Source organism: Gopherus flavomarginatus, chromosome 1, assembly GCF_025201925.1.
Source record: "Gopherus flavomarginatus isolate rGopFla2 chromosome 1, rGopFla2.mat.asm, whole genome shotgun sequence".
Lineage (NCBI taxonomy): Eukaryota > Metazoa > Chordata > Testudines > Testudinidae > Gopherus > Gopherus flavomarginatus.
In genome coordinates this window covers 142,203,527-142,217,425 of record NC_066617.1, presented here as the reverse complement: position 1 = coordinate 142,217,425, position 13,899 = coordinate 142,203,527, and the positions used below count along the sequence as shown (strand labels likewise).

The 13,899-nt window shown below is 45.9% G+C and overlaps 1 protein-coding gene across 4 annotated transcripts in view; it reads right to left on the bottom strand.

The window, feature by feature from the left end:
- TSPAN11 (tetraspanin 11) overlaps nucleotides 1-13,899 on the bottom strand; it is a 180,738-nt gene that overhangs the window by 99,330 nt on the left and 67,509 nt on the right. For all 4 annotated transcript variants that reach the window (XM_050966514.1, XM_050966518.1, XM_050966525.1 and 1 more), the window contains one exon: nucleotides 3,011-3,202. In XM_050966514.1, the coding sequence (XP_050822471.1) occupies nucleotides 3,011-3,202 (192 nt within the window). The remainder of the gene's footprint in view (nucleotides 1-3,010; nucleotides 3,203-13,899) is intronic.

Below are 13,899 nucleotides of genomic sequence, written 5' to 3'. Positions count from 1 at the left end.
GGGGCCTTAGTGGAAATGAGAAGGAGATCCAACGTGTCTGGCAGCCCTGGGATGTGGGAGTGAGAAGAGGGAAACTGAAAAGGGAGGATGGTGGGGGAAGAGAAAGGCTCACTGCAATCCCAAGGAACTTCAGAAAATGGCAGAATGCTTAGGGGAAAACCCCTCTCAGCCACTGTAGAGGCAGGACTTTTGATGGTATTCCAGCAGACAGGGCCTTAAGAGAGGAGAGGGCTCTGTGCTGGATTCATCTCTGAATGTACACGTGCAATGTCTTGACTTTAGTAAGGCTTTTGACAATGTTTCACATGACCATCTCATAAACAAACTAGGGAATACAACCTAGATGGAACTAGTATAAAGTGGATGCACAAAAAAAGGTCCCTGGAGAACAGTTATCAGTGGTTCATGGTCAAACTGGAAGGGCAAATCAAGTGGGAACCTGCAGGGATCAGTTCTGGGTCTGGTTCTGCTCAATAACTTCATCAATGATTTAGATAATGGCATAGATAGTACATTTACAAAGTTTGCGGATGATATCAAGGTGGGAGGGGTTGCAAGTGCTTTGGAGGGTAGGATTATAATTCAAAATGATCAGGACTAACTGGAGAAATTCAACAACAACAAAAAATACAAAGTACTCCAGTTAGGAAGGAACTATCAGTTGCATACATACAAAAATGGGAAATGACTGCCTAGGAAGGAGTACTGAGGAAAGGGAACTGGGGGTTACAGTGTAACTCTGTTGAAAAAAAAAGTGAACATCATTCTGGGATATATCAACAGGAATGTTGTAAGCAAGACACAAGAAGTAATTCCGCTCTACTCTGCACTGATAAGGCCTCAGCAGGAGTATTGTGTCCAGTTTTGGGCACCACATTTCAGGAAAGATGTGAACACTGGAGAAAGTCTAGAGAGGAACAACAAAATGATTAAAGGTCTAGAAAATATGACCTATGAGGAACGATTGAAACAACTGTGTTTGTTTAATCTGAAGAGAATACCGAGGAGGGAGGAACACGATAACAAGTTTCATGTACATAAAAGGTTGTTACAAGAAGGAGGGAGAAAACTATTCTCCTCAGCCTCTGAGGATAGGACAAGAAGCACTGGGCTTAAAGTGTAGCAAGGAAGGTTTAGGTTGGACATACAGAAAAACTTCATATCAGGGTAGTTAAGCACTGGAACAAATTGTCTAGGGAGGTTGTGGAAACTTCATCATTGGAGGTTTTTAAGAACAGGTTAGATAAACACCTGTCAGAAATGGTCTAGTTATTGCTTAGTCCTGCCATGAGTGCGGGGGACTGGACTAAATGACCTCTCAGGTCCTTTCCAGTCCTACACTTCTATGATACTACTTCGCAAACTGAATGGAGGCTGCTGAACAAACTTCTACTAAAGAATTTTTCTTCTAGGTTGACATTCACGCTGTGCTTACAGCCAGCCCAAGGTCTATGAACCACTCAAGTCTGACTTGGTGTTTAATCATCTATATAAACTGCTAATTTCCTTTTACACTCCTCCAACAGAAACATCAGCTCTTAAGCCATGGTTTATCTCTAAAAACTGACACTGTGACAACAACATTGCAGGATATCACGTTTCTGGTCTTTCAGTGACTCCAGGCAAATGTGCTCATTTTGCAAGTAAAAAGTATTTTTTCTAACTACCAGTCCTGCAAACTCAGCCTGGGTTTGACAGTCAAGTTGAGATTTTTGTTTCTTACATAGAATCAGTAATAAAGATTCTGGGGCCCAATTATGACTTCAACCAGGAGTGGCAGAACTGGGGAATGAGGGGACAGCAAGTGCTAGCCCACCATCAATGGAAATATCAAGGGGCTGATCTGTTTTCTGTCCCCGTGAGTTGTTTTGCTTCACATTCTGAGAAACAGCACTCCCTGTAAACTGCATGTGTGTGTGGCCATCTTCCATACACTGCACATGCTCAGGCTGCTTAGGCAGGGTAGGGCTTTGCAGCTTCTTGGAGTGGACGCAAGACCAGGATCCCGAGGGACTGGATTGGCCACTGTAGTATCTGGGATCAGGCCAGGAAGAAATTGGGGTGATGTGACTGGGCCAGGAGCAGCTACCCTGGCAAGAGGGACACGAACCACTGGGAACTCTCTTCCCAGCATGGAGCTGGCTGATCTCCCTCCACTAAGTCTCAGGAGCTCCCCTTGCTTAGCATGCAGAGCTCTAACCCTTCCTTCCCTTCTCTGCCCTGATTCTCCCCACTAGCTATGCTGGTACAGTGCTTTGTTTAGGTTTCCTTATGCACCTCTGTTCCCCACTCAAAGAGAGTGTCCACTGCCTCTGGCTTCAGTGAACTTGTGCAACTCATTGTCTTCAAGATCATGCCCTCAGTGAAACCTGTGCAATTCCTCTGTCACCAATGGGTTTGCCCAGATATAACTGAGTGGCCATTTAATTGGCATTTAGTAAATAATTTGATCAATAACACGCAAGTCAGAATAGATTCCCACTTCCTCCCTCTGAGCTATATTGGCTCTGCAGGGTGAACCGAAGTAAAAAGCAATACAAACATTTTTCTTACGAAGTTTTGGATAGAAAATAGGGAGAGAAACAGATGAGAAAGAAGTTGCAATTTTTCTGCTGTCATTTAACACTGAGTTTGGATGTGGCAGTCAGCACTTTTCTGAAGGACTTGGGTGTCCATTTTCACCAGTAACTTTAGAGCTTTTCTGAATCCAACCTGGATTGGATAAAATTGCTAAAAGTTGCTTGAGCTGATTTTATTTCATGGGTATCCAGCAACAGTTTCTCAGTAGCATCACAAATACAAAAGAAAATGCTTGGCATAGTGGGAAGCTGCCCTCAAAAAATGCTGCTTGTTTGGTAAAGGATACAGTTCCTCATGCCATATTCCACCTCCAGGCCAAGTAAACGCACTAGCAGAATGTTGTACCTGCCGTTCTTGCTTCAACAGAGAGATTATTAGATCCTTATTAGTAAGAGTCTGCTTCCATTAAAGATAAAATCCAGTTACTTACTGCGGAAAGACAGCTCCTTTGTTCCCTGATGATTGCACAGAATCCCAGAAAACCTGTAATCACCACAAGACCTCCTGCAAAGATCAGGATGTATGCAGACACAGCAAATGTACTAGACGCCAGGATATTCAGATAGTCGCTTTTTTCAACTAGGGTCCATATGCCAACAGCCATCACTGCAGCACCACCCACCTACGGCATACAAGAAGAAGGAAATGTACACGGTGAAGCCACACTTTGAAATATTTTAATCTGGCACTAAGAACTTGTATCTTGCTTAATCTCTTTTTCAGCTATCTGGGCAGCTCTAATAAATAATTAGGAGTCATCAGGTGGTGCTGTTACACTCTTCCACTTTTAGTGTGCAAGCAAGTTTTGACACTTAGGAAGACATTATGTGTTGCTGTTAGTTTTCAGTTGTACAATGTTTTGTGCAGAGGCAATTTTGGGAGAGAGGGAGCTGTATGAGTAACAGGAGAGTTCGCTCTGTGCCCTGGGTTCTAATCAGAGGCAATTCTTGAGGCAGGGTTGCTCCCTGGGAATTGGCCATTGGTGTTATGCTAAAATTCCTGGAAGAGGGGATTGACTGGCACAGTTTGACTGTATAATTTCAGGGAAGGTGTACATGTGTAAATAAAGTAAGTTAAGTTTAGTATATAACCAGATTCCACGCCACTGATTTCGTCTCCACCGCAAAGCTGACCTGCAAGGCCCTGGATTTCTGCTACTGATTAGCACATCGGTGACACTTTCAGAATGGGACACTGATATCAGAAAATGGCAACATCAAAAACACCACGGCCACATTAGAAGCCAGTTCATTATTTCAATTCCTGCATTGTTGGTAACAGCAACGCAGGAACTGACATAATGGTCCAGCACCTAATGTTATTTTTATTATTAGAGCTGGTCAAATAATTAAAAAGATTAATTAATAGATTTATTCTAATAATCTAATCTTGTTTTTATATCCTGAATCCCTTTTGTGGTATCAGAGCACCTATCTATGGTATAGTTATGAATAAACAGACTATCTTCACCTTGCAGCTGTTCTTTGGGTCATATAATAATATTCAAAGGACAACCAGCTCAGTCTAAGAGTCCCTAACTGACCCATCCTCACTTTGCTACAGAATCTCATTTTTTCCCCAGTATGATACCCTCTAGCCCAAATATGTGCTTCCCCGCCAAATTCAAGAAACTTGTTAGTCCCAATGATATTTACTTACCAATCCACTAAAAGTCATGGAGTTTGTTTTCCAAGCCACTTAAAACTATACAGTGCAGGTTTGACAACTGAGCAATTAAAATAATTAGAAAAGTGTTTATCACGAAATAGTACTTGGGTTTTCTTTATCATGGCACCCTAACAACTGGGGAAACTATTCCATGAAACCCTGCACTGCAGAACAGACTGAAGTTCCACAACACAAGTGTGTCTTACACATGTAGCTCTAAAAAGCACAGTACTGGCTAAAACTCATAAGCAATAACACAGTATATTTTGTTTTAATAATGCCAATTATCCACTCTCTCCACTGCAAATGTATTGTCTTTCCTAGTGTATCTGAAAATGCATCTCTTCAATCCCAGATAGAGAACAAGGTGCTAAAACAAACATCCTTGTTACCCTCAACCCTCCACAGTTCCAATCAACTCTACCTGCTCCTCTTCCCCTTTCCATCCCCCATTCTTCCAGCAGCAGAAATCCAGGTCCCACATCCACACCCTCCTCAGTCTCCTTCTCCTAAAGTCTGGTGACATTTGCTCTATTCCTGGCTCTCCCTCTATCCCCACCCTCTCCTCCTCCTACACCCATCCTTGCCACCACATCCAGTTGCCTTATGGCATCATTCCTAACCTCACACCCATTCCCGCATTTCTTTTCCTTCTCTTGCTGTCTCTGGAACTCACACTCGATACCCAAAAAGTTCACAACAATCCATGACGTCCTCATCTCTCACTCCCTCCAGCCAGGGCCGGTGCAACCATTTAGGCGACCTAGGCGATCGCCTAGGGTGCTGGCATTTGGGGGGTGCCATTTTCTTCAGCAGCAACCGCGGTGGCTGGATCTTCAGCCGCCCCGGTCGCCGCTGGCATTTAGGCGGAGGGAGCTAGGGCAGGGGAGCACAGGGAGGGCCGCCTGCAGCAAGTAAGGCGGGGGGGTGGCACGCAGGGGAACTCCTCGCCCCAGCTCACCCCTGCACACCGTGGTCGCTTCACTTCTCTCGCCTCCCAGGCTTGCGGCGCCAATAAGCTTAGGCGCCGCAAGCCTGGGAAGCGGGAGAAATGAAGTGGCCACAGCATGCTTGGGGTGCTCATCACGGAGCAGGGGTGAGCTGGGGTGGGGGGAGGGGTGCCTCAGGTCGGAGGGCAGGAGCTGCCGCGGGGGGGGGGTGTGCCTCAGAATGGGGGCGCAGGGGGAGGGAGGGCGCAAATGGAAGTTTCGCCTACGGCGCGAAACATCCTTGCACCGACTGCCTCCAGCTCTCAGCTCTCACAGAAACCTGGATCCCTTCGGCTGACACTGCCTTTGCAGCTGCACTCTTTTATGGAGTCCTCTCCTTCTCCACTCTCTGCCCTGGATGAGGCCATGATGGGGTGTTGGGCTTATCTTCTGTTCCTCCCTTTTCTCCCTCTTTTGAACAGCACTGTATCTGACTCTTCTCTCCTCTCCCTACTCCATGTCCATCTCTACCATCTGCCCAGCTCCTCCTCCTCAGCCTTCCACTCTGATTTTGACTCCTGGCTCTGTCTTCCTCTCCTCACAGTCTCCCACACTCATCCTCGTGACTTCAACTTCCACGTGGGTGACCCCTCTGACCACTTAGCTACAAGTTTCCTCCCTCACACTTCTTCATTCAACCTGCAATGCTGATTCAACTCTCCCACTCAGCAAAAGAGATATTAACTTGACATAGTCCTCACCAAGCACTGCTCTCTCTGATTTCTCTGTTGCTGAGTTTCCCCTCTCTGAACATCACCATGGCTCTTTCAGCGTCACCCACCAGCACTCCCCATGCCCTTTCACTTGGCCTTTCCATGACTTCCAGTCCATCAGCACTGATGATTTCTTGTCTCTTCTCAGCCCTCTCCCCTCTGCCCTCTTTTCCACTGATATGGTTGTTAACTCTCTCTGTGCTTCACTCTTCTACACCCTTAACTCTTTTGCCCTCTCTCCCATTGCAAGATCTGCCCTGCCAGCCCCCAGCCCTATTGGGCTCACCCCCAACAGCTATTTTCTGTGCTCCTGGTGATGTGCTGCGGGGCGTGTCTGGCAGAAATCCTGTGACCAGGCCAACTTCCTCCAGTACAAATTCATTCTCTCCTCCTTCATTTCCGTTATTGTTTTTGCAAAACAACTGTACTTCTCCAATTTAACTGAATCCCATGCCCACAATCCCAGCTGCCTTTCCACCACCCTTGACTCAAGCCTTCCCCTCCTCCTGCCTCCAATTCTCTCTCTGCACAGGATCTCGGTGATTTCTTCCAGGAGAAAATTCACCAGTTTGTCTTCCCTTACCCTGGCCCTCCTACAACTCTCTCCTCCTTATCCTATCACATATACAGAAATGTCTCGTCTGCTGTCCTCTTTTAAACGCTCCATTTGCCCCAGTGAGCACCATCCCAATCTCCCTCATGTGTACTCTCATTCCCCCATGATTCTTTTCCTTAACCTCTCATGCTTCTTTGGCTCTTTCCCCTCACAACATAAACATGCTTTAGTCTCTTCTATTTTAAAAAATGCCACCCTTTACCCCATTTGCTTCTTCACCTACTGCTATATCTCCCCTTTCCCTTTCCTTGCTCAGTTCATTGAATGTGCTGTTTATATTCACTATCAGGAGTTCCTCTCCTCCAATTCTATTTTAGACTCTCTCCAAACCAGCTTTCACCTCTTCCACTCCACTGAAACTGCTTTTCCCAAAGTCTCTAATGACCTCTTCCTAGCTAAGCTCAAAAGCAGAACCCCCCTCATCCTCCTTGACCTGTCAGCTGCCTTCAATACCACTGACCATATTCTTCTTCCAAAAATATACAGCCCTGTAGGCAAAAAGCAACTGCTGCAATACTAGGTCCCAATTATTGGAGTGTTCATTGACGAATTTATGTATCATGGCCCCCAAAGTTCCATTAAACCTTTCGATCAGACCATTTGTTTGATGGTGGTACGGGGTGGCAACCAAGTGGTTCACCCCATGAGTTTTCCATAGTTCTTTCATGGTCCCTGCCAGGAAATTAGATCCTGAATCTGTAAGGATGTCGGAGGGCCAACCTACCCTGGCAAAAATGTCTGCTAGTGCCTGGCACACAGCTTTAGCCCTGGTGTTGCCTAGAGCTACTGCTTCCGGCCATTGGGTAGCAAAGTCCATGAAAGTCAGTACGTACTGCTTTCCTCTGGGTGTCTTTTTTGGGAAAGGACCCAGAATATCCACAGCTACTCGCTGAAATGGGATCTCAATTATGGGGAGTGGCTGGAGAGGGGCCTTGACCTGGTCTTGGGGCTTTCCCACCCTTTGGGATAGCCCACAAGACCAGACATACTTGGCAATGTCCTTGCCCATCCCCTCCCAGTGGAAGGACTTCCCCAACCGGTCCTTGGTTCTGTTCACCCCAGCATGGCCACTGGGATGATCATGGGCTAAGCTTAAGAGCTTTTCCCTGTACTTAGTTGAAACCACCAACTGTTTTTGTGGATGCCAGTCTTCCTGGTGTCCACCAGAAAGAGTCTCCTTGTATAAAAGTCCTTGTTTTACAATAAACTGGGATCGATTAGAAGAGCTGAGAGGCGGTGGGGTGCTTCGTGCCGCCGCCCAAGCTTTTTGAAGGCTGTCATCTGCTTCCTGCTCAGTCTGGAACTGTTCCCTTGAGGCTGGGGACACCAGTTCTTCCTCAGACTGTGGACTTGGGCTTGGTCCCTCTGGAAGTGATGTAGGTGATGGGGTTGTTTCCGTTGCTGGTGAACCGCTCTCCGGTGGTGCACCAGGGGTTATTTCAGGCTCTGGCTGAGCCTCTTGGGTGTGGTTGTCTGCTGCTTCTGCCAGTTCAGGCTCGCTGGTGCCCTCTGGCGTTGGGATTGAAGATGGGTTGGCAAGCGCTGGCGTCAGTGCTGGCAACGGTTCTGGTGCTGGCTGCTTTCCCAGTTCCTGGTCTGGGACTGGAAGCACTGTGGCTGTTTCCGTTGTTGACATGGGATCCAGGTCCACTACCTCTGTCTGGGTCTGTGGTAACACAGACGGGGCCTCTGTGGACGGCTCAGGAACAGGAATGGGTCGGGAAGCTTGCCTGGTTTGGCTGCGTGTAACCATTCCCACTCTCTTGGCCCGCTTCACCTGGTTGGCCAAGTCTTCCCCCAGTAGCATGGGGATGGAATAATTGTCATAGACTGCAAAAGTCCACATTCCTGACCAGCCTTTGTACTGGACAGGCAGTTCAGCTGTAGGCAAGTCAACAGCTTGTGACATGAAGGGGTAAATTGTCACTTGGGCCTTTGGATTGATGAATTTGGTGTCGACGAAGGATTGGTGGATAGCTGACACTTGTGCCCCCGTGTCTCTCCACGCAGTAACCTTCTTTCCGCCCACTCTCAAAATTTCCCTTCGCTCCAAGGGTATTTGAGAGGCATCTGGGCCTGGGGATCTTTGGTGTGAGGGTGGTGTAATGAACTGCACTTGGTTGGGGTTCTTTGGGCAGTTGGCCTTTATATGTCCCAGTTCATTACACTTAAAGCATCTTCCAGCTGACTGGTCACTGGGTCGAGGTGAGTTACTGGAGACTGGTGAGGTGGAAGAATAGGGTGTCTGTGGCTTTCCTTGGGTTGTAGGAGGGGTCTTGGGTTGCCCTCGGTTGTAGGGTTTATTGTCAGTGTGCCCCCTGGGGTATTCATTCCCTTTGACAGTAGCTGTCTTGCTTTCTGCCACTTCCATCCATTTGGCTCCTATCTCCCCTGCCTCAGTGAGATTTTTGGGTTTTCCATCTTGTATGTACCGTGTTATGTCCTCAGGAACACCATCCAAGAACTGCTCCATTTGTATGAGGAGGTGCAGTTTGTCCAAGGATTTAACATTGTTTCCTGATATCCAGGCCTCAATTTTTCCCAACGTAGTAGGCGTGTCTGGGAAATGACACATCTGGTTTCCACTTTTGGGTTCTGAAACGCCGACGGGCATGATCCGGGGTTATCCCCATTCTGTATCTGGCCTTGGTTTGAAACAGTTTATAACCGTTCATTCTGTCCTTTGGCATTTCAACCACCACCTCTGCTAAGGGTCCACTGAGCTGTAACCTCAGCTCTACCATGTACTGGTCTTCTGGGATGCTGTTCCCAAGACAGGCTCTTTCAAAATTTTCTAAGAAGGCCTCAGTGTCATCACCTGCCTTGTAGGTGGGAAATTTCCTGTGATTTGGAACAATCACTGGTGTAGGGTTGTTAGGATTGGCTGTGTAATGTTGCTTAGCCTTTTCTAATTCCAGGGCCTGCCGGTAGGTCTCCGTCTGGAGTTCCAGCTGTCTTTGGTGGTCTGCCTCTCTGTCTTCTTGTTCTCTTTTGTAGGCTGCCTCTCTGTCTTCTTGTTCTCTTTTGTAGGCTGCCTCTCTTTCTCTTTCTCTCAGCTCCATCTCTTGTAGTTTTTTTTCCCCATATCTCGCCTGTGGTCTGCCTCTTTGATTTGTCCCTCTGCGCCAAGTTTTGCCTTGGAAGTCATGGTTCCTATTTTCTTGTGTTGGGGTGCCCTCTGGTGTTTATTGTCTGAACTGCTGGCTCTGTTGTCTCCTTGGGTTTGCCTAGCAACAGTGCCTTTTTTTTTCCTACCTAATCTTTTAAATGTAAAGTAAACCAGAAAAACCACTTCATTTGCATGTGTGTTGTGCTGGGTACTTAACTCTCAATCGGAGTGCTATAGTATAACAAAAGACCCTTAATAGTTCCTTGCTTAATATGCAAGCCAGACTGAAACCAGAGAACAGAAAAAAAATTCTCTCTGGCTCTGTTTAAACCCACCCTTTCTCTCTGCATAAAAGCCCTAGCAGAGAAAAAGAAAATAATATTCCTACTGGCTTCTGGATCTTATCTTTCCACACCACTGTCACTCATGTCATAACTGTCCTACTCAGATCTGAACCTTAGAGTTCAGAACATGAGAAGCTAGCATGAGACCTCCAAAGCTTGATTACCAGCTTAGATCTGATAGCACTGCCACCAATCAGGAATTTTAGGGCCTGATACCCTCTAGTCCCCACAAAACCTTCCCTGGGGAAACCCCAAGACTCAGAGTCTCACCACAAAAGGAAATAACCCACTTCCCTTCTCCCTCTTCCCCTCCAGGTGTTCCCTCCCTGGGTTCCTGGAGAGATATACAGATTCAAGCTCCGTGAATCTAAACAAAGGGATTCCACCCTCCCTGCTTCAAGTCCTTGAAACAAAAGTACCGAGAGATCAAATCTCTCTCCCCCCTCACCCAGAGGGTATGCAAAGTCAGGCTTAGTAAATCTAACACAAAGAGATTTTCCCCCTGCCTTCGTTTCTTAGCCTTAACCAGTGAAAACACTCAAACAGGTCTTAAAAAGAAAGCTTTATATAAAAAGAAAGGAAAAGGACATAAAATGGTCTCTGTATCAAGGTGATAATATACAGGGTCAATTGCTTAAAGGAAAAAATGAATAAACAGCCTTATCTAAAAAGAATACAATTTAACACATTCCAGCAACTACACACATGTAAATACAAAAAAACAATATAAACCTATTGTCTTACTATCCTTGTACTTACAACTTGGAAACAGAAGATTAGAAAGCCTGGAGATAGAAAGATCACTCTCAGAGCTGAGAGGGTCACCGAACCAAGACAAAGAACTCACACCCAAAACTTCCCTCCACCCCGATTTGAAAAAGTCTTGTTTCCTGATTGGTCCTCTGGTCAGGTGTTGTTTGTTACCCCTTTCCAGTGAAAGAGACATTAACCCTTAGCTATCTGTTTATGACAGTCCCTCTTTGGCATCCGTTACTCTTTTAGTTTCCTGGTTCTTCTCCTACCTCTGTAATCCTCCTCATTCCCCCCTCAGCTTTCTGTGGATGTTCCACAGGGCTTTGTCTTGGTCCCCTTCTCTTCTCTCTTTACATCTTCTCTTGGCATAATTTCAGCTGCAAACACCAATTCAGCTACAATCTCTGTGCTGATGACACACAGATTTCCAGACCTGCCTTCTTCTGTCCAAAAGAACATCTCAGCCTGTCTCTCTGACAGCTTCTTGTCAGCTCAAGCTCAACATGGGTAAAGCAGAGCTCAATCTTCCTCTCACACCTTTTTTCTCAACCACTACGGACACCATCCTGCCTGTCACTCAGGCTCACAACCTGGGTGTTATTTTCAACTCAGATCTCTCTCTAGGTCTACATCCAAGTTATGTCTAAATCTTGCAGATTCTTTCTACAAAACATCTCTAAAATACGGCCTTTTCTGGTCATCCACACAGCTAGAACTCTTGTCCAAGTCCTGATCATCTAATGTCTCAGTTACGGCAACATCCTTTTATCTGGCCTCAACAAATGCAATCTTGTCCCACTCATATCTATTCAGGATGATGCTGCAAAGATAATATCCCTAGCCCATGTCACCCCTTCCTTTGCATCCCATCATAAAATACTTGTCTTCATTTTAAGGGCTCTTCATGGTCTATCCCCCATCCTACCTATCATCTCTCATTCATAACCAAAATGTCAGCTCCTGCCTCCAATAGACCCATGATGCCAGCCTCTACTGACCACTTGTAAAATTCTGAAACAAGCATCTTCGTACTTTCTCCCATGTTGCCCCTCACACTTGGGAGGAGCTCCTTGTAAACATCTGCAAAGCAATCTCTTTATTCACCTTCAAAGCATAGATTAATAGGGTTGGAAGGGACCTCAGGAGATCATCTAGTCCAACCCCCTGCTCAAAGCAGGAACAAGGATTGCTCTCACAACCCTGGGTTTAGCAGGCCAATGCTCAAACCACTGAGCTATCCCTCCCGCCTCAAAATTCTCCTTTGCCATGTTGGTAACAAAAAAAGCCTGACAACGGTTAGGCTGCTGGTGTGCTGAGACCACTGTTTGTCATGCTGACTAATATTGTCTCCTTGTACTCCCCATCTGCCTGTATCCATCTCTTGTCGACTGTATGATACTTAGATTATAAGCGCTTCGGGGCAGGGACTGTTTTTTTGTTCTCTGTTTACACAGTGCCTAGCACAATAGGGTTCTGGTCCATGACTCGGGCTACTAGGTGCTAAGATAAGCACAGAGTACAAATTAAAAACTGTGCAACTGTGATGATGTTACCAATTCTACTCTGGACCATAGGTGCTGGAACTAGGGGTGCTACCGCACCTTCTGGCTTGAAGGTGCAACAACAACCCAAATACATGGTTTTGACCTCTCCTCCCATACCAATTTTATGCTAGTTTAATTCCATGTACTTAAATGGATACGTGCAGACGACAATGGACATGTGAGGTTTCCACAGAGGAGAAGAAATAAATCCCACCCATTGATGGAAGGAGAGGGGAAGGATCTGTGGGAAGAAAATAATCCAGCAAGTTCCTCCTCTTCAGCCTCTCCTGTGACTGAGTTCACAATCATTAATAAGCATTTGCAGAAGTCTAGAGCAAAGGTGTCATGAAAATGAACTAGTCCAGGAACAAAATCAACCTACCTATCCTTTGCCAGGTTGAGTGGAGTGATATTAATGAGAAAAATCAGATATCTTACTCACCCACTCCCAAAAATAATTATCCCTCATCAAAAACAAAACCTCAGAATGACTCACTCTGATCAAGTAGAATTGTGCAAGACTGATCAATGTAGCACCATGGCTTTGCACATTCCTTTACACTACAGATATTAATAAAAGACATTCCCTTTCACAAAGGCCTTCCAATGTAATTAAGATAACAGACAAAGAAAGGAGCTAGAAAAAGGAGGGATGAGGGATAAAACAAAAAATAGTGAGAGCCATATCATAGAGCAAGTTTTGTAAATTCTCATCTTTTAAGGAGGGGAGGAGTAGATAGCCCAGGAGTGGCTGTCTAGAGTGGAACGCAAGACCGAGGGAGTGAGTTTTGAGTAGCAGTTTGCAAGAAGATGGGGCACAGGAAGAAGCTATTGAATATCTACCTCATGGCTATTACTCACTTTTGTTTTTGTTACTCGGGTCTGGTTGAACTTGGGAGCAGCACTTCGGCAGAAGTAGAGGCTATTGGTTTTCCTGCCTCCTGAGGAGGACATTTTAATTATTATTTGTACTCTACTTCAGGCACCAAGCAGAGACTAGGGCCCATTCTGCTTGGCACTGTACGCACTTGTAACACAAAGTTGGTCCCTGCCCCAAAGAGCTTACAATATAAAGCTATAAAACGAGACAATAAGTAGACAAGAATCAGAAGGGAGAAGCCTGAGGTAACCGTGAGACAGATGTGAACAGCTTAATAAGCTGCAATCACCTCCCTCCCCTCCCTCAGCTGCCTAGCCATTCTCAAGTGTTTTGCAGGCAAAATGGCTTCGGTGGGTTTTAAGGAGAGGTTTAAAGGAGGATAATGCAATTGTCTACAGAGGTAGCACATGAGATTGGGTAGGCTATACCCAGGTGTTGCATTATGCAGGGTTGTTTAAAGGGAAACTTTAATATTTAACAAGGACTGTAGAAACTGATGAATTTGTAGTAAAACCCAGAAGATATTAACATTCAAAAGAAGAAAAAGATTAGCTTAAGCACCTGTGGGACTGTAGCCTTTATTACTAATTTTAATTATTGTTTATTTGTATTGCTGTAGCACCTGGGTGCCCCAGTCACAGATCAGCCTCCCTTTGTGGCCGGTGCTGTATAAACAAAAAGACAGCCCCCCAACCCCCACCCA